This window comes from Phocoena phocoena, chromosome 14 (genome assembly GCF_963924675.1).
Source record: "Phocoena phocoena chromosome 14, mPhoPho1.1, whole genome shotgun sequence".
NCBI classification, from domain to species: Eukaryota; Metazoa; Chordata; class Mammalia; order Artiodactyla; family Phocoenidae; genus Phocoena; species Phocoena phocoena.
Genome location: NC_089232.1, coordinates 9,348,936 through 9,368,975, shown reverse-complemented (window position 1 = coordinate 9,368,975; position 20,040 = coordinate 9,348,936). Strand labels below are relative to the sequence as shown.

The window sequence follows — 20,040 nt, the reverse complement described above, 5'->3', positions numbered from 1 at the left end:
AGGGCTTGAACCCGTGTCCCCTGCCTTGGCAGGCGGATTCTTTTTTTTTTTTTTTTTTTTTTTTTTGCGGTACGCGGGCCTCCCACAGCTGTGGCCTCTCCCGTTGCGGAGCACAGGCTCCGGACACGCAGGCTCAGAGGCCTTGGCTCACGGGCCCAGCCGCTCCGCGGCATGTGGGATCCTCCCATACCAGGGCACGAACCCGTGTCCCCTGCATCGGCAGGTGGACTCTCAACCACTGCGCCACCAGGGAAGTCCCAGGCGGATTCTTAACTACTGTGCCACCAGGGAAGTCCCTGCTAAGCTTTTCTGAGTGAGGTTGGAATCTCACAGCATCCTAGTGGGCATAGGTGCTGGTGGACTCTCCCACTGGGTGTGTTCCCCTAGCCCACGCAGTCCCCTAAAATGTCGGGTGCCACCAAAGCTCAGAAACTTACCCTGAGTCCAAATTCTATGTGTTAGTGACTTCACTCAGTCGCAGCAGCTGGAGGATCAGTGCTGCCCTGGGCCGCGTGTCTCTGCTGTGAGAGAGCAGCTTCAGCACCTCTGCTCAGTTCCCAGTAGACTGGGGCCAAGCAGACACACGGCTGGAAAGCATGAGGGACTCGAGGCTTCACTGAGGTCCGTGTGCTCTGGCTCTGGCACCACCCCGCCTCCCCCAGCGGCAGAGCCAGCTTCTCTTGCTTTGCTGCGACCAAATCTCTCTAAGGGGCCCCAGGGGGCTCAGCATTTGAAGAATAAGGAGATGGCCCATAGACCATGACCTGTTGGGCTGAGCTTTGGGCTATTTGAGATCTGACTGGTAACGCTGGCCAACAGTCACCAGATAATCTGCAGGGATCTGGGGTAACTCAGAGCTTAGAGCCACCAAGAGAAATCTTACAACACCTTGTGCCAGAACGTGACCCCTTTTAGGCCTGCCTGCTCCCAGGTTTTCACGCCCATCTGGACTCTTCATCTACCGCTCTGGTAACGAGCTCCCCCTCAGCTGTCACCTGGGAGGTGAGGTTTGTGCTTTCCATCTTTAGCAGGAGAGGAAGGTGTGCCACCACACCATGCCTACCTCCAGTGCCAGGCAAGGGAGCGATGGTCCTGGTGCAGTTGGGCTTCCGTGTGAGGAAGGGCTTCTGACAGCTCTTTAGTCCTGAGGGGATGGTTGCCTGGGGCTGGTGAAGGATCCGGGGGATGGGAGGATCGGGGAGGCAGTGGGAGCAGGGAAAAGGCCAGTGCAGAGATGGGAGGGAGAGCGTGGCCGTCATGGCCATCGCCAAGGGTTGAGGTTCCCGAGCAGTGAGGGAAGGGCCTGGAGAAGGTCATGCACGGCAGGGCTGATACACGTGTGCCATGGCCCCTCGTGGCCTCCCTATCGCTTCCCACAGCTCCTTCCAGGGCCGAGAGCTTAGCTCTTAGACCATTGACGGAGATTGTTGTGGAAATCAGAGCAGGCTTGCTTTTTTCCCCCTGCAGTTGGCAAGGATTTGGAACCAGCTTTTTCATGCAGATTATATTTGCTGTGACAGTTTTACTTATAGTCATGGGACAAACCTCGTTCTTTGTAGTCACCACCTCGTTACCCCCGAGTTTGTTTTCTGATTCTTGTACCCTGTGGACACCAAGGTTCATGTGTGTTTGATCTTCCTTCAGAATCTAAAGCTGGAAGGAACTGAGGACCTTTCAGATGTTCTGGTGCGGCAGGGGGATTGAGTCCGCGGGGAGAGAAGCCCGTGCTTCCTCAGTGGCCAGGATGCCTGCACTTGGTGCTTCAGTGCCGTGGGCTGGTGGCAAGGCTGCAGCTGACTGCGCTGTGTGTCTGCTGCTCTTCTCTTCTCTCCTTCACTGTCTGGGAACCAGCTGCCTGATGCTCTGTCCTTGATTAAAGTTTTCTGTTCTGTGGTGACCACCTAGGAGGGAGGAGAGAGTCCTTACTATCCTTGATTAGGCAACTGTGTTCATTCTTTGTATCCATGTATAATAGTTTGTCTCCTAAATTGCTCTGTTTCCATACTTTATTCTTGTAGAAAGGAATTTCCCAGTAGGCACTTGTCCTTTAACAGCTACCAAATCCATGTGTATAAAATACATCATAAGTGTGCTTATAAATGTATATATAATGCTTAAAAATAAAATCATTTGGAATAATTTGCTTGGTAAACTATTTGAGTGCCCACTACATGAGTATCAGACCATGTCCTTATGCTCAAGGGGGGGCAGACTTGTTAGCTGGACAAGAGACCCATGTGTCAGTATAAGGCAGGAAGTGCTTAAGGGCTGAGGTGATTTGTCTTGTAGCAGAGTGGAGATTTCAAGATTGGGTCCATTGGGCCTATCAATTCTGCTAAAGGGTGATAATAGTAAAAATTGCAAACATTAAGTGGCTACTAAGTACCTTCTGTGGATGACTTTTTTTGGCCTTCTTAGCATCCCTGTGAGGAACGTAACTGTTACGGCTCCCATTTTACAGAGGAGAAACAGGTGCACAAAGGTAAAGTAATTCACATAAGAGCAGACAGCTGTCAAGAGGTTGGCCTTGAACCAGGAAATCTGCTTCTAGATCTTTACTCTTAGCTACTACACTATATGTGCTCAAGTCACAGGCTCAATACTTGTAGATGTTGATCCAAGTATCCTGTCACCATTCATTGGGTAAACAGAGAGCTTGGATGATAGGTCAGAAGCAGTGAAGGATATAATTGGTAATTACTCCCGATAATAAAGAACTTGCTCCTAGGCCAAAAATGACACAAAACAAAAACCAATCCCTTCCCCTTAGGAACGTGCTTTCCAAATCGTGGCCAAAATATTAGCCACTCTGCTGTATTGAGAGGATTAGACTTGTGGACATGCTTTAGTAGGAAAAGCAGTGATGCCGAGTGAGAATCCATACCCTGTCCTGGACTTCCCCGGTGGCACAGTGGTTAAGAAACCACCTGCCAATGCAGAGGACACGGGTTGGAGCCCTGGTCTGGGAAGATCCCACATGCCGCGGAGCAACGAAGCCCATGCGCCACAGCTACTGAGCCTGCGTTCTAGAGCCCGTGAGCCACAACTACTGAGCCCACGTGCCACAACTGCTGAAGCCCACGCACCTAGAGCCTGTGCTCTGCAACAAGAAAAGCCACCGCAATGAGAAGCCTGCGCACTGCAATGAAGAGTAGCCCCTGCTCACCACAACTAGAGAAAGCCCGCGCACAGCAATGAAGACCCAACGCAGCTAAATAAATAAATTCATACCCTGTCCTGCTGGCTGAAGCCTCCAGCATCTTTTCCCAGGCCGGGGGAGTGCTGGTCCTCTTGCTTTGCTCTTATTCCCAGGATTAGAACTAGCCAAGCCTGCCCCTTCTCTCACTCCAGCATACTTCTCCGTAGCAGGGTCTAGGCAGGGGCCGAGCTGCCGATAAAACTGGCAAGAGTGGTAACAGCTTCTTCAGTGAACTCCCCTCCCCTCCACTCTGCTTCTCGCAAGCTTCTCCCTCATTTATATGGTTGCTGTGTCAGAATTCATTTGGCTGCGTATAATTAAAAACCCAAGTAAGTGGGTATGTGAGATAGTGTATTTCATGTAAAGTACATTAGGAGGTGGGTAGTCCAGAGCTAGTGTGGTGGTTCCATGAACTCATAAAGAGACCAAGGATCATTCTAGCATTCCAGCTTCTTCTCTGCCATCCCTAATGTGTAACTCTCATCCTTGTGTGTCAATGTGGCTGCTGGAATCTAGCCATCACATTATATTCTAGGCAGCAAGATAAGGGGTTGTGAGGGGAAGTCAACCATTAACCTACTTTCTGTCTACAGATTTGCCTCTTCAGAACATTTCATGTAAATAAAATCATAACAATATGTGGTCTTTTTTTAACTAATTTTTATTTTTGGCTGCCTCGGGTCTTTGTTGCTGCACGTGGGCTTTTCTGTAGTTGTGGCGAGTGGGGGCTACTCTTTGCTGGGGTTCGCGGGCTTCTCATTGGGTGGCTTCTTTTGTTGCAGAGCATGGGCTCTAGGCGCACAGGCTTCAGTAGTTGTGGCACTCGGGCTCAGTAGTTGCGGCTCACGGGCCCTAGAGCACAGGCTCAGTAGTTGTGGCGCACGGGCTCATTTGCTCCGCGGCATGTGAGATCTTCCTGGACCAGGGATCGAACCTACGCCCCCTGCATTAGCAGGTGGATTCTTAACCATTGCGCCACCAGGGAAGTCCCTGAACATACTTTCTTTTTAATTCTTTCAACATATTTGTAAAAGCTACTTTGAAGTCTTTGCGAAATCCAACATCCAGGCCCATTTAGCATTAACTTCTATTGAATGCTCTTTTTCCTTAATATAGATTATATAATCCTGTTTCTTTGCATGTTTAGTACTTTTTGGTTGAAAATCGAATATCATAGATAAAACGTTGTAATGACTTTGGATTCTATCATGTTCTTCTGAAGATGCTTAGATATTTACTCAAGTAAGAGTTGGATTCAAACTGCTAACTTTGTATCCCCTATGGTATGAAGTTATTGGTATCTGTTCTTATAGCTACCCACTGTTGCTTTTAAGGCCTGATTCCATAGGTCTTCCCTCTGCCTGCAAAATTTGGAGATTGACCAAGGATCTGGGCAGAGATGGGATCATCCTCTCCGTGACTTCCTTGTTAGGATAGAGATTCCCCCATCTTCGAGCTCCTCCACCCCCTCTGGGCTCTGTCCTTCCAGCCCATCCAGCTTCAGATTTTTTTCCAGGTGAGATGCAAGTAGTTGGGAAATGCACCAGGGGGAGGAGCATCAAACTCACAGCTCTTGCTCCACATAGCTCTCTCCCAAGCGTAAGCTTCTCTTCACCAGGTGTCCCCCCATAGACACCTAGTTGAACTGTCAGCTGGGGAAGGCAGCTGATGCTCAAGCGTTTCTATCTTTTTTCTGCTGAGGGTCTCACACTGCCAGGATTTCTCCCTTTCAAATTCCCATCTGCTTTCCCTAAGCCTAAACTCTGAGTTCTGGCCCCTTTAGCCAATAACACACCATCTTCCACAGCCATAGCTGTGCAATCAGGCAGCTCCCTTGGGCCAGTAAACCACAAATTTGCAACACGTACATTTTCCAGGTGCAGTTGGGTTTTTTTTTGTTTTGTGTTTAATTAAAAATCTCTTCTGATTAATATTGTTAAAATGGCCATGCTACCCAAAACAATCTACAGATTTAAAGCGATCCCTATCAAATTACCCATGACATTTTTCACAGAACTAGAACAAATAATTCTAAAATTTATATGGAACCATAAAAGACCCAGAATTGCCAAAGTAATCCTGAGGAAAAAGAACAAGGCAGGAGGCAATAACCCTCCCAGACTTCAGACAATACTACAAAGTTACAGTAGGCAAAACAGCATGGTATTGGCACAAAAACAGACATATGGATCAATGGAACAGAATAGAGAGCCCAGAAATAAACCCACACACCTAGAGTCAATCTTTGTCAAAGCAGGCAAGAATATACAATGGAGAGAAGACAGTCTCTTCAGCAAGTGGTGTTGGGAAAGCTAGACAGCCAATGTAAATAAATGAAATTAGGACATACCTTCACACCACACAAAATAAACTCAAAATGGATTAAAGACAAATATAAGACATGACACCATAAAACTCTTGGGACATAGGCAAAACATTCTCTGATGTAAAGTGAACCAATGTTTTCTTAGGATAGTCTCCCAAGGCAATAGAAATAAAAGCAAAAATAAACAAATGGGACCTAATCAAACTTACAAGCTTTTGCACAGCCAAAGGAAACCATAAACAAAACGAAAAGACAGCCTACAAACTGGGTGAAAATATTTGCAAACAATGCTACCGACGAGGTCTTAATTTCCAAAATATACAAACAGTTCATACAATAACAACAAAACACCCAACCCAGTCAAAAAATGGGCAGAAGACCTAATTAGACATTTCTCCAATGAAGACATACAGATAGCCAACAGGCACATGAAAAGATGCTCACCATTGCTAATTATTAGAGAAATGCAAATTAAAACTACAATGAGGTACCACCTCACGTTGGTCAGAATGGCCATCATCATTAAAAAGTCTACAAATAACAAATGCTGGAGAGGGTGTGGAGAAAAGTGAACCATCCTACACTGTTGGTGGGAATGTAAATTGGTGCAGTCACTATGGAGAACAGTATGGAGGTTCCCTAAAAAACTAAAATAGCGTTACCATATGATCCAGCAATTTCACTCCTGTGCATATATCCAGAGAAAACTATAATAGGAAAAGAGATATGTACCCCAGTGTTCATTGAAGCACTATTTACAATAGCCAAGACATGGAAGCAACCTAAATGCCCATCAACAGAGGAATGGATAAGGAAGATGTGGTGTGTATGTATACAATAGAAGGAAGATGTGGTGTGTATGTACACAATAGAAGGAAGATGTGCTGTGTGTGTACACAATAGAAGGAAGATGTGGTGTGTATGTACACAATAGAAGGAAGATGTGGTGTGTATGTACACAATAGAAGGAAGATGTGGTGTGTATGTACACAATAGAAGGAAGATGTGTGTATGTACACAATAGAAGGAAGATGTGGTGTGTATGTACACAATAGAAGGAAGATGTGGTGTGTATGTATATACAATAGAAGGAAGATGTGGTGTGTATGTACACAATAGAAGGAAGATGTGGTGTGTATGTACACAATAGAAGGAAGATGTGGTGTGTATGTACACAATAGAAGGAAGATGTGGTGTGTGTGTACACAATAGAAGAAAGATGTGGTGTGTATGTACACAATAGAAGGAAGATGTGTGTATGTACACAATGGAAGGAAGATGTGGCGTGTATGTACACAATAGAAGGAAGATGTGGTGTGTATGCATACAATAGAAGGAAGATGTGTGTATGTATATACAATAGAAGGAAGATGTGTGTATGTACACAATAGAAGGAAGATGTGTGTATGTACACAATGGAAGGAAGATGTGTGTATGTACACAATAGAAGATGTGGCGTGTATGTACACAATAGAAGGAAGATGTGGTGTGTATGTACACAATAGAAGGAAGATGTGTGTATGTACACAATAGAAGGAAGATGTGGTGTGTATGTATATACAATAGAAGGAAGATGTGGTGTGTATGTACACAATAGGAGGAAGATGTGGTGTGTATGTACACAATAGGAGGAAGATGTGGTGTGTATGTACACAATAGGAGGAAGATGTGGTGTGTATGTACACAATAGGAGGAAGATGTGGTGTGTATGTACACAATAGGAGGAAGATGTGGTGTGTATATATACACAATGGAAGGAAGATGTGTGTATGTATACAATAGAAGGAAGATGTGGTGTGTATATATATACAATGGAATATTCCTCAGCCTTAAAAAGAATGAAGTGATGCCATTGCAGCAAAACGGAGGGACCTGGAGATCGTCACACTAAGTGAAGTAAGTCAGAGAAAGACAACTATATATCACATGAGGAATCTAAAAAAATGATACAGGGATTTTCCTGGTGGTCCAGTAGTTGGGGGCTCAGGTGTTCCCAATGCAGGGGGCCCAGGTTCGATCCCTGGTCAGGGAACTAGATCCCACATGCATGCTGCAACTAAGAGTTTGCATGCCGAAACTAAAAAAGATCCCACATGCTGCAACTGAAGGATGCTGCATGCTGCAACAAAGATCCTGCACATGGCAACAAAGATCCCACATGCTGCAACTAAGACCCAGTGCAGCCAAATAAATATATATTTTTTAAAAATTAAAAAATGATACAAATGAACTTATTGACAAAACAGAAATAGACTCACAGACATTGAAAAGAAACATATGGTTATCAAAGGGGCAAGTAGGGAGGGATATATTAGGAGTCTGGAATTAACAGATACACACTACTATATATAAAATAAACAAGGACCTACTGTATAGCACTGGAAACTATATTCAGTACCTTGTAATAACCTATAATGGAAAAGAATCTGAAAAAGAGTATGTGTATGTATATGTATATATTATATATATATTATATATATGTATATAATCTCCAAGTCATTTTGCTGTACACCTGAAAGTAACACAACATTGTAAATCAACTATTCTTCAATTAAAGAAAAAGAAACGTACATAGTAGTACTCAATAAATGTGTGTTGAGGGCTTCCCTGGTGGCGCAGTGGCAAAGAATCTGCCTGCCAATGCAGGAGACACGGGTTCGAGCCCTGGTCTGGGAGGATCCCACATGCCGTGGAGCAGCTAAGCCCGTGCACCACAACTACTGAGCCTGCGCTTTAGAGCCCTCAAACCACAACTACTGAAGCCCGCGTGCCTAGAGCCCGTGCTCCTCAACAAGAGAAGCCACCGCAACGAGAGGCCCACACACTGCAACGAAGAGTAGCCCCCGCTCTCTGCAACTAGAGAAAGCCCGCGCAGCAACGAAGACCCAACGCAGCCAAAAATAAACAAACAAACTAATGTGTTGAATGAATAAGTGATCCCTTTGTAAAACTGAAAAAACAAAATGTGACAATCAGTGAACAACCATAGAACACAAGACGCGTGTGTGTGTGTGTAATCATAGCTCTAAAAGGACCCAGCAATGGGAAGCTGGACCAGACCCCTAACCTCTCTGTGCCTCAGTTTCCTCAACTGTCAAATCGGCATAATCATCCCTTCTTTGCCTAATTCACAGGCCTAGTATGTAGAGAGGTGGTCTGGGGAAAGTTGAAATTGTACAAGCATAATATGATACCTATTAGAGGACCTTCTGCAATAATTTTACAGACGTAATACTTTTTTTTTTTTTTGTAATATTCTTTCTTAATCCCCTGCTGAGGCAAACAGGAAATTCATTGCTTCCTACTAGAATTTGCTACACATTTGCTATTCTGTAAGACTAGGACTCCAGGATTGGAGTTTCCAGGCCAGAGTCCTGTTTCCTAGTGATGTTTCAAAGCAGAGAGGAAGTCTCCGTTTACTCATCAGCACCTCAGATGCTCTGGGCGCACTGTTGACATCTGACTAAAGAAGCAACCCGCCTTCCTCTGGACTCCACCATCAACACACTGTTCACCTTGGATTCTTGTGACAGCCCTGACTTCATCACATTTTTTTTTTCATTAAAAATGATTTATGAGGGGGCTTCCCTAGTGGCGCAGCGGTTGAGAGTCCGCCTGCCGATGCGGCGGACGCGGGTTCGTGCCCCGGTCCGGGAGGGTCCTGCGTGCCGCGGGGCAGCTGGGCCCGTGGGCCGTGGCCGCTGGGCCTGCATGTCCGGGGCCTGTGATCCGCGGCGGGGGAGGCCACAACGGTGAGTGGCTCGCGTACCGCAAAAAAAAAAAAAAAGGGAAAAATTATTTATGAGGGATTTCCCTGGTGGCGCAGTAGTTAAGAATCCGCCTGCCAATGCAGGGGATGTGGGTTCGATCCCTGGTCTGGGAAGATCCCACATGCTGCAGAGCAACTAACCCTGTGCGCCACAACTACTGAGCCTGTGCACCGCAACTACTGAAACTGCGTGCCGCAACTACTGAAGCCCACACGCTCTAGGGCCCAAGTGCCGCAACTACTGAAGCCCATGTGCCTAGAGCCTGTGCTCCACAACAAAAGAAGCCACCGCAATGAGAAGCCTGCGCACCACAACCAAGAGTAGCCCCTGCTCTCTGCAACTAGAGAAAGCCCGCACGCAGCAACGAAGACCCAATGCAGCCAAAAAAAAAAAAAAGATTTATGAAACAAAAGGTTGGGATTGCATTTCTATCCCTTTGTAAGATTTTCACATGAATAAATCCTCAAATCAGGGAGGGAAAAACTCTTTGTCAGATTAAATGGGACAATACCACATTTGTATCTCTCTAGCAGAACTCTCACAGGCCATGCAGGGCCTCTCTCTCAGTGGGTTGATATCTCAACCCTGTTCATTCTGGATTAAATGTCTCTTCTTGTTTATGATATCCCTGCCCCATCTCAACAATGACACTTCAGACTGTGTGGAGCTGCAGTGGGCAGTTGGGGTCACATTTCCAATGCAGATAAACTTCGTTTCTTGGGGATGGTTGGCTGGAAAGTTTCCTCCTGGAGCTCTACTACACAAGCTTATTTTATTTCCCCAGGAAGGAAACAGAACAGTCTTCCAAATTTCCCTGCTTGCCAGGAGGCTCTGGGGCAAATTGTTCAGATCTTCTGAATCCAAGCCCAGAGTTATTTTTCCTAACAGAAATCTTTCTCCTAGAGATACTTTTCCCTGGATGAGAATGAATGGACTTCGTATACAACTGGGTTTGCCCAAGTGGGATCTGGTGCCAGTTCCTCAGGAATTAAAAATATTGCAGAACCAGAGAACAGGGGGACCCTGCCCTGGAGGGCAAGGTGGAGGAATCAGAGCTGCCCTCCCTCTTAACGAAGGAGCAATTGGGGCAGGAACACAGGTCATGGGGAGAGAGTGGGCACCTGTAGACATGAAGGTGGAAAGTCCCCGTGTGCCAGTAGGAGAGGCGGCCAGTGTGGAAAGAAAGGAGGACGCTGAGATGGACATGCTGAGCTACACGGTGGGCATCCTTGCTACACTTTGTCAATATGGAGGCCCAGCAGGAAGAGGGATAAATCGGGAGACTGGGACGGACATATACACACTACTATATATAAAATAGATAACTAATAAGGACCTACTGTAGAGCACAGGGAACTCTACTCAATACTCTGTAATGACCTATATGGGAACAGAATTTTAAAAAGACTGGATATATGTATATGTATAACTGATTCACTTTGCTGTACAGCAGAAACTAACACAACATTGTAAATCAACTATATGCCGATAAAAATTAATTTAAAAAAAAAAGGAAGCCCAGTCGGGAAACCATCTCTCTGTTCTTACAGATGAATAAGAGCACTGAATTCATGGTACAGCCTCTGGATCTCAGTCACCTCCTACGTTAAAATCGAGATGGGTGTTGTTTCAGCAAGTGTCTAGTCAGGAGACAGAAACCTGATACATGTACAGGGAACTTACTTGTAACAAGAACTGCTCACTGGGTATAAAGAGTTGTTGATATTGAAAAGGTAAAAAGAGAACTCACTCTAAGGTATCGGGTAAGTAGCAACTCCCAGAAGCAACCACCCCAAGGGCTGGGAAAGCCAGGGAGGGGAACAAAGAGAAAAACTCAGAGACTTCGAAGAGGGGCTCCACAGAGTGGAGACTCTGACCCCCGAGGGGTGCTGCTCGGCTGATGCTAGTGTCTTCCACAGGACACGGTGAAGCTGGGTCTGAGGGTTAGAAAAGCTGCCAACTGCAGCCTCAGGAAGGAACAGCCGCTGCTGGGGGTGGGTAAGAAGGGTGGCTGGGGACCCTCACAGGGTGGGGAGGTGGGGCAGGGGGCAGGTCCCTTTCCCTCCAGCCCTGCAGTCTCCCTCACATGCCTCTCCTAGGCATCAGCTGACAGGGGTGGCTGGCAAGGCAGCAACGTGATTTGCAGAGCACCAGACGCAGCATCACCCAGCAGAGGATAGGCGGTGGGTTTGGAGCTGAGAGATGGTTACTTCATATCTGACACAGGGTGGGTCTCATCTCTAAGGATTTCTAAAACCCTTCCTTCTATTGCCAAAAAATTAATCAACAGTCGATCTAAATAGAGTATCTTACTGGAGCCAACCTGGGGATTGTAACCTGGGAGACAGTCTTTCAGAAAACTCTTGAAGACGGTTCCGCCTGTTAGAAGTCGAAGGCACAATCGGATACATTTTCAAGACAAGGGATTGTACACCAAAGAGCACACTGACATTTTACATAATGTTCACTAAAGACCAGATCTGCCTGTACAAGGTGAAGTAGGTGACCATGACCCCTTACAGGATTAGGAAGGAAAAATTCATCTTGTAAGGAGTTAAACTGCTGGCATGAGAAGAAGGATAATAAAACACTGATCTTTTCGGGGGAGCAGGCATTCCCACCTTTGAGGTCTGATTAACGCACAATGCAGACGCACGTTAGGGAGGGCCCAATACGGGCAGGGAATATGTTATGCTTAAATTTTCTTGTCCTGCGGTAAAATATAAACTTTATTCCATCACTTGCTACTTTTGTTTGAAATAGTATTTACTTGTATTTGTTTACCTACTCTTGACCACGGAGAATAGGTATAAGTATACATCTTGGGTTGGCCAAAAAGGTATGGAGAAACCCAAATGAACTTTTTGGCCAACGCAATATAAATAAAGATAAATGCCCGTCTGCCTTTGCCGGGCAGAGACTGGCCAAGGGTGTTCCAGGCTGACAGCAGGAGCAGAGGCACTGAATGAGGGGTGCGGACCTGGCTGGGGCACTGCAGCCCTTTGCCATCCCCATCCCCAGGCACAGGCTCCTTCCCTCTTCCAGCTGCCCCACCCTCTTCCCTCATCTTTTCAAGCCTAGAACATCTCTCCTTTTAATCTCCACTACTGCGCCAGCAAAAAGCTCCACCTGCCCGGCCCCGATTCATCTGGGTTTCCCTTCCGGCCTCTCTCCCCCGGATCCCCTCCGCTCCCTCTTACACTCTTGTGCTTCTGAGAAGCCTGTCTCGAGGCCCAGACAGGAGCCTTGTGGGCCCTGTGCCCCCTTGAGCCACCCACCCCTCCCCCACCTCAGAGGCTCTCCTGGTGAAGGCGCCCCCGGGGGACCTCAAACACCTCCACCGTATGCCTTGGTTCCCCAGCCTCCCTCCGAAGGACTACTGCCGTGCACCGCAACTCCAGGGAGAGCCTCAGGCCCCCGAGGGTCCCGCTGGGCCCCACCCACATTCCCTCCCAGCCTCTGCTCTAATCTAACCTCGCCTTCCACTGCCCGGGGCTAGGGGCCTGGGACTACGTTATCTGTTCTCAGCAGTCACGCCCCTTTACTCCGGGTGCAGAGTGTCCCGGGGGCTGCTCTCCTGCCCCCTCCATCCTCCTCCCCAAAGGCCTTCTCATTGCTGGGGTGCTGGGGCCCATGCAAGCATTGCTGCTGTCGGAGGGAACCCTGCTCTTGAGACAGGAAGGAGGTGCTGTCGGAAGTGGAAGAGCCCCTTCCTTGTCACCCGCCGTTACCGCCAGGCCCCGATCCAACACGCCTTCAACTCTTTCCAGTTTCCTCATTCTTTGAGAACGGGACAGGATCCTGGGGCAATGACTGCTGTCACTTACCCATTACCCAGCCCCTCTTCCTGGCAGTGTACCCAGCTGGAAAACTACAATTCCCAGACTCCCTGCACCTAAGTGGGTCATGTGACTCAGTTCTGGCCAGTGTCTTGTCAGTGGGACCAACAGAAAAGTTCTTTAAAAGAGCCTGTTCTGAAGACGCGGAGATCACCTTCCTCCCCACAACTACATCATAAATACATCTACACGTGGAACAACTCGTACAGAACACCTACTGAATGCTGGCAGAAGACCTCAGACTTCCCAAAAGGCAATAAACTCCCCACGTACCTGGATAGGGCAAAAGAAAAAACAGAGACAAAAGAATAAGGACGGGACCTGCACCAGTGGGAGGGAGCTGTGAAGGAGGAAAGGTTTACACACACTAGGAAGCCCCTTCGTGGGCGGAGACTGCGGGTGGCGGAGGGGGAAGCTTCGGAGCCACGGAGGAGAGCGCAGCAACAGGGGTGCGGAGGGCAAAGCGGAGAGTTTCCCGCACAGAGGATGGGTGCCGACCAGCACTCACCAGCCCGAGAGGATCGTCTGCTCACCCGCCGGGGTGGGTGGGGCTGGGAGCTGAGGCTCGGGTTTCGGTCAGAGCGCAGGGAGAGGACCGGGGTTGGCGGCGTGAACACAGCCTGAAGGGGTTAGTGCGCCACAGCTGGCCGGGAGGGAATCCGGGGAAATGTCTGGACCTGCTGAAGAAGCAAGAGACTCTTTCTTCCCTCTTTGTTTCCTGGTGCGCGAGGAGAGGGGATTAAGAGCGCTGCTTAAAGGAGCTCCAGAGACGGGTGCGAGCCGCGGCTAAAAGCGCGGACCCCAGAGACGGGCATGAGACGCTAAGGCTGCTGCTGCCGCCACCAAGAAGCCTGTGTGCGCGCACAAGTCACTCTCCACACCTCCCTTCCTGTGCAGCCCGCCACTGCCAGGGTCCCAGGATCCAGGGACAACTCCCCCGGGAGAACGCACGGCGCGCCTCAGGCTGGTTCAATGTCACGCCGGCCTCTGCCGCCGCAGGCCCGCCCCGCACTCCGTGCCCCTCCCTCCCACCGGCCTGAGTGAGCCAGAGCCCCCGAATCAGCGGCTCCTTTAACCCCGTCCCGTCTGAGTGAAGAACAGACGCCCTCTGGCGACCTACACGCAGAGGCGGGGCCAAATCCAAAGCTGAACCCCGGGAGCTGTGAGAACAAAGAAGAGAAAGGGAAATCTCTCCCAGCAGCCTCAGAAGCAGCGGATTAAATCTCCACAATCAACTTGATGTACCCTGTATCTGTGGAATACATGAATAGACAACGAATCATCCCAAATTAAGGAGGTGGACTTTGAGAGCAAGATTTATGATTTTTTTCCCTTTTCCTCTTTTTGTGAGTATGTGTATGCTTCTGTGTGAGATTTTTTCTGTATAGCTTTGCTTCCACCATTTGTCCTACCATTCTATCCGTTTTTTTCTTAATAATTATTTTTTATTTTAATAACTTTATTATATTTCTTATTTTATTTTACTTTATCTTTCTTTTTTTCCTTCCTTCCTTCCTCCCTCCCTCCTTTCTTTTCTTCTTTCTTTCTACTTCTACTAATTCTTTCTTTCTACTTTTTCTCCCTTTTATTCTGAGCCGTGTGGATGAAAGGCTCTTGGTGCTGCAGTCAGGAGTCAGTGCTGTGCCTCTGAGGTGGGAGAGCCAACTTCAGGACACTGGTCCACAAGAGACTTCCCAGCTCCACATAATATCAAACAGCGAAAAATCTCCCAGAGATCTCCATCTCAACACCAACACCCAGCTCCACTCAATGACCAGCAAGCTACAGTGCTGGACACCCTATGCCAAACAGCTAGCAAGACAGGAACACAACACAACCCATTAACAGAGAGGCTGCCTAAAATCATAATAAGTCCACAGACACCCGAAAACACACCACCAGACGTGGACCTGCCCACCAGAAAGACAAGATCCAGCCTCATCCACCAGAACACAGGCACTAGTCCCCTCCACCAGGAAGCCTACACAATCCACTGAACCAACCTTAGCCACTGGGGACAGACACCAAAAACAATGGGAACTACGAACCTGCAGCCTGCAAAAAGGAGACCCCAAACACAGTAAGATAGGCAAAATGAGAAGACAGAAAAACACACAGCAGATGAAGGAGCAAGATACAAACCCACCAGACCTAACAAATGAAGAGGAAATAGGCAGTCTACCTGAAAAAGAATTCAGAATAATGATAGTAAAGATGATCCAAAATCTTGGAAATAGAATAGACAAAATGCAAGAAACATTTAACAAGGACCTAGAAGAACTAAAGATGAAACAAACAACGATGAACAGCACAATAAATGAAATTAAAAATACTCTAGATGGAATCAATAGCAGAATAACTGAGGCAGAAGAACGGATAAGTGACCTGGAAGATAAAATAGTGGAAATAACTACTGCAGAGCAGAATAAAAAGAATGAAAAGAATTGAGGACAGTCTCAGAGACCTCTGGGACAACATTAAATGCACCAACATTCGAATTATAGGGGTTCCAGAAGAAGAAGAGAAAAGGAAAGGGACTGAGAAAATATTTGAAGAGATTATAGTTGAAAACTTCCCTAATATGGGAAAGGAAATAGTTAATCAAGTCCAGGAAGCACAGAGAGTCCCATACAGGATAAATCCAAGGAGAAATACGCCAAGACACATATTAATCAAACTGTCAAAAATTAAATACAAAGAAAACATATTAAAAGCAGCAAGAGAAAAACAACAAATAACACACAAGGGAATCCCCATAAGGTTAAGAGCTGATCTTTCAGCAGAAACTCTGCAAGCCAGAAGGGACTGGCAGGACATATTTTAAGTGATGAAGGGGAAAAACCTGCAACCAAGATTACTCTACCCAGCAAGGATCTCATTCAGATTTGATGGAGAAGTTAAAATGTTTACAGACAAGCAAAAGCTGAGAGAGTTCAGCACCACCAAACCAGCTTTACAACAAATGCTAAAGGAACTTCTCTAGGCAAGAAACACAAGAGAAGGAAAAGACCTACAATAACAAACCCAAAACAATTAAGAAAATGGGAATAGGAACATACATATCGATAATTACCTTAAATATAAATGGACTAAATGCTCCCACCAAAAGACAAAGATTGGCTGAATGGATACAAAAACAAGACCCATATGTACGCTGTCTACAAGAGACCCACTTCAGACCTAGAGACACATACAGACTGAAAGTAAGGGGATGGAAAAAGATATTCATGCAAATGGAAACCAAAAGAAAGGTGGAGTAGCAATTCTCATATCAGACAAAATAGACTTTAAAATAAAAACTATTAGAAGAGACAAAGAAGGACACTACATAATGACCAAGGGATCGATCCAACAAGAAGCTATAACAATTGTAAATATTTATGCACCCAACATAGGAGCACCTCAATACATAAGGCAAATACTAACAGCCATAAAAGGGGAAATCGACAGTACCACATTCATAGTAGGGGACTTTAACACCCCACTTTCACCAATGGACAGATCATCCCAAATGAAAATAAAAAAGGAAACACAAGCTTTAAATGATACATTAAACAAGATGGACTTAATTGATATTTATAGGACATTCCATCCAAAAACAACAGAATACACATTTTTCTCAAGTGCTCATGGAACATTCTCCAGGATAGATCATATCTTGGGTCACAAATCAAGCCTTGGTAAATTTAAGAAAATTGAAATTGTATCAAGTACCTTTTCCGACCACAACACTATGAGACTAGATATCAATTACAGGAAAAGATCTGTAAAAAATACAAATACATGGAGGCTAAACAATACACTACTTAATAACGAAGTGATCACTGAAGAAACCAAAGAGGAAATCAAAAAATACCTAAAAACAAATGACAATGGAGACACGACGACCCAAAACCTATGGGATGCAGCAAAAGCAGTTCTAAGAGAGAAATTTATAGCAATACAATCCTATGTTAAGAAACAGGAAACATCTCAAATAAACAACCTAACCTTGCACCTAAAGCAATTAGAGAAAGAAGAACAAAAAACCCCCCAAAGTTAGCAGAAAGAAAGAAATCATAAAAATCAGATCAGAAATAAATGAAAAAGAAATGAAGGAAATGACAGCAAAGATCAATAAAACTAAAAGGTGGTTCTTTGAGAAGATAAACAAAATTGATAAACCATTAGCCACACTCATCAAGAAAAAAAGGGAGAAGACTCAAATCAATAGAATTAGAAATGAAAAAGGAGAAGTAACAACTGACACTGGAGAAATACAAAAGATCATGAGAGATTACTACAAGCAACTCTATGCCAATAAAATGGACAACCTGGAAGAAATGGACAAATTCTTAGAAATGCACAACCTGCCAAGACTGAATCAGGAAGAAACAGAAAATATGAACAGACCAATCACAAGCACTGAAATTGAAACTGTGATTAAAAATCTTCCAACAAACAAAAGCCCAGGACCAGATGGCTTCACAGGCGAATTCTATCAAACATTTAGAGAAGAGCTAACACCTATCCTTCTCAAACTCTTCCAAAATATAGCAGAGGGAGGAACACTCCCAAATTCATTCTACAAGGCCACCATCACCTTGATACCAAAACCAGACAAGATGTCACAAATAAAGAAAACTACAGGTCAATATCACTGATGAACATAGATGCAAAACTCCTCAACAAAATACTAGCGAACAGAATCCAACAGCACATTAAAAGGATCATACACCATGATCAAGTGGGGTTTATTCCGGGAATGCAAGGATTCTTCAATATATGCAAATCAATCAATGTGATAAACCATATTAACAAACTGAAGGAGAAAAACCATATGATCATCTCAATTGATGCAGAGAAAGCTTTCGACAAAATTCAACACCTATTTATGATAAAAACCCTGCAGAAAGTAGGCATAGAGGGAACTTTCCTCAACATAATGAAGGCCATATATGACAAACCCACAGCCAACATCATCCTCAATGGTGAAAAACTAAAAGCATTTCCACGAAGATCAGGAACAAGACAAGGTTGCCTACTCTCACCGCTCTTATTCAACATAGTTTTGGAAGTTTTAGCCACAGCAATCAGAGAAGAAAAGGAAATAAAAGGAATCCAAATCGGAAAAGAAGAAGTAAAGCTGTCACTGTTTGCAGATGACATGATACTATACATAGAGAATCCTAAAGATGCTACCAGAAAACTACTAGAGCTAATCAATGAATTTGGAAAAGTTGCAGGATACAAAATTAATGCACAAAAATCTCTGGCATTCCTATACACTAATGATGAAAAATCTGAAACTGAAATCAAGAAAACACTCCCATTTACCACTGCAACAAAAAGAATAAAATATATAGGAATAAACCTACCTAAGGAGACAAAAGACCTGTATGCAGAAAATTATAAGACACTGATGAAAGAAATTAAAGAGGATACAAATAGATGGAGAGATATACCATGTTCTTGGATTGGAAGAATCAACATTGTGACAATGACTACTACCCAGAGCAATCTACAGATTCAATGCAATCCCTATCAAACTACCACTGGCATTTTCCACAGAACTAGAACAAAAAATTTCACAATTTGTATGGAAACACAAAAGACCCCGAATAGCCAAAGCAAACTTGAGAACGAAAAACAGAGCTGGAGGAATCAGGCTCCCTGACTTCAGACTATACTACAAAGCTACAGTAATCAAGACAGTATGGTACTGGCACAAAAACAGAAAGATAGATCAATGGAACAGGATAGAAAGCCCAGAGGTAAACCCACACACATATGGTCACCTTATCTTTGATAAAGGAGGCAGGAATGTACAGTGGAGAAAGGACAGCCTCTTCAATAAGTGGTGCTGGGAAAACTGGACAGCTACATGTAAAAGTATGAGATTAGATCACTCCCTAACACCATACACAAAAATAAACTCAAAATGGATTAAAGACCTAAATGTAAGGCCAGAAACTATCAAACTCTTAGAGGAAAACATAGGCAGAACACTCTATGACATAAATCACAGCAAGATCCTTTTTGACCCACCTCCTAGAGAAATGGAAATAAAAACAAACAAATGGGACCTAATGAAACTTCAAAGCTTCTGCACAGCAAAGGAAACCATAAACAAGACCAAAAGACAACCCTCAGCATGGGAGAAAATATTTGCAAATGAAGCAACTGACAAAGGATTAATCTCCAAAATTTATAAGCAGTTCATGCAGCTCAATAACAAAAAACCAAACAAACCAATCCAAAAATGGGCAGAAGACCTAAATAGACATTTCTCCAAAGAAGATATACAGACTGCCAACAAACACATGAAAGAATGCTCAACATCATTAATCACTAGAGAAATGCAAATCAAAACTACAATGAGATATCATCTCACACCAGTCATAATGGCCACCATCAAAAAATCTACAAACAATAAATGCTGGAGAGGGTGTGGAGAAAAGGGAAGCCTCTTGCACTGCTGGTGGGAATGTGAATTGGTACAGCCAGTATGGAGAAGAGTATGGAGGTTCCTTTAAAAAACTACAAATAGAACTACCATATGACCCAGCAATCCCACTACTGGGCATATACCCTGAGAAAACCATAATTCAAAAAGAGTCATGTACCAAAATGTTCATTGCAGCTCTATTTACAATAGCCCAGAGATGGAAACAACCTAAGTGCCCGTCTTTGGATGAATGGATAAAGAAGATGTGGCACATATATACGATGGAATATTACTCAGCCATAAAAAGAAATGAAATTGAGCTATTTGTAATGAGGTGGATAGACCTAGAGTCTGTCATACAGAGTGAAGTCAGAAAGAGAAAGACAAATACCGTATGCTAACACATATATATTGGAATTTAAGAAAAAAAATGTCATGAAGAACCTAGGGGTAAGACAGGAATAGAGACAGACCTACTA

At 45.1% G+C, this 20,040-nt stretch overlaps 1 protein-coding gene across 1 annotated transcript in view; it reads left to right on the top strand.

The window, feature by feature from the left end:
- Window positions 1-1,704, top strand: part of NCAPH (non-SMC condensin I complex subunit H) — a 35,872-nt gene extending 34,168 nt beyond the window's left edge. The window contains exon 18 of the mRNA XM_065891143.1: window positions 1,645-1,704. Within this exon, the coding sequence (XP_065747215.1) occupies window positions 1,645-1,704 (60 nt within the window). The remainder of the gene's footprint in view (window positions 1-1,644) is intronic.
- The last annotated feature ends 18,336 nt before the right edge of the window (window positions 1,705-20,040 follow it).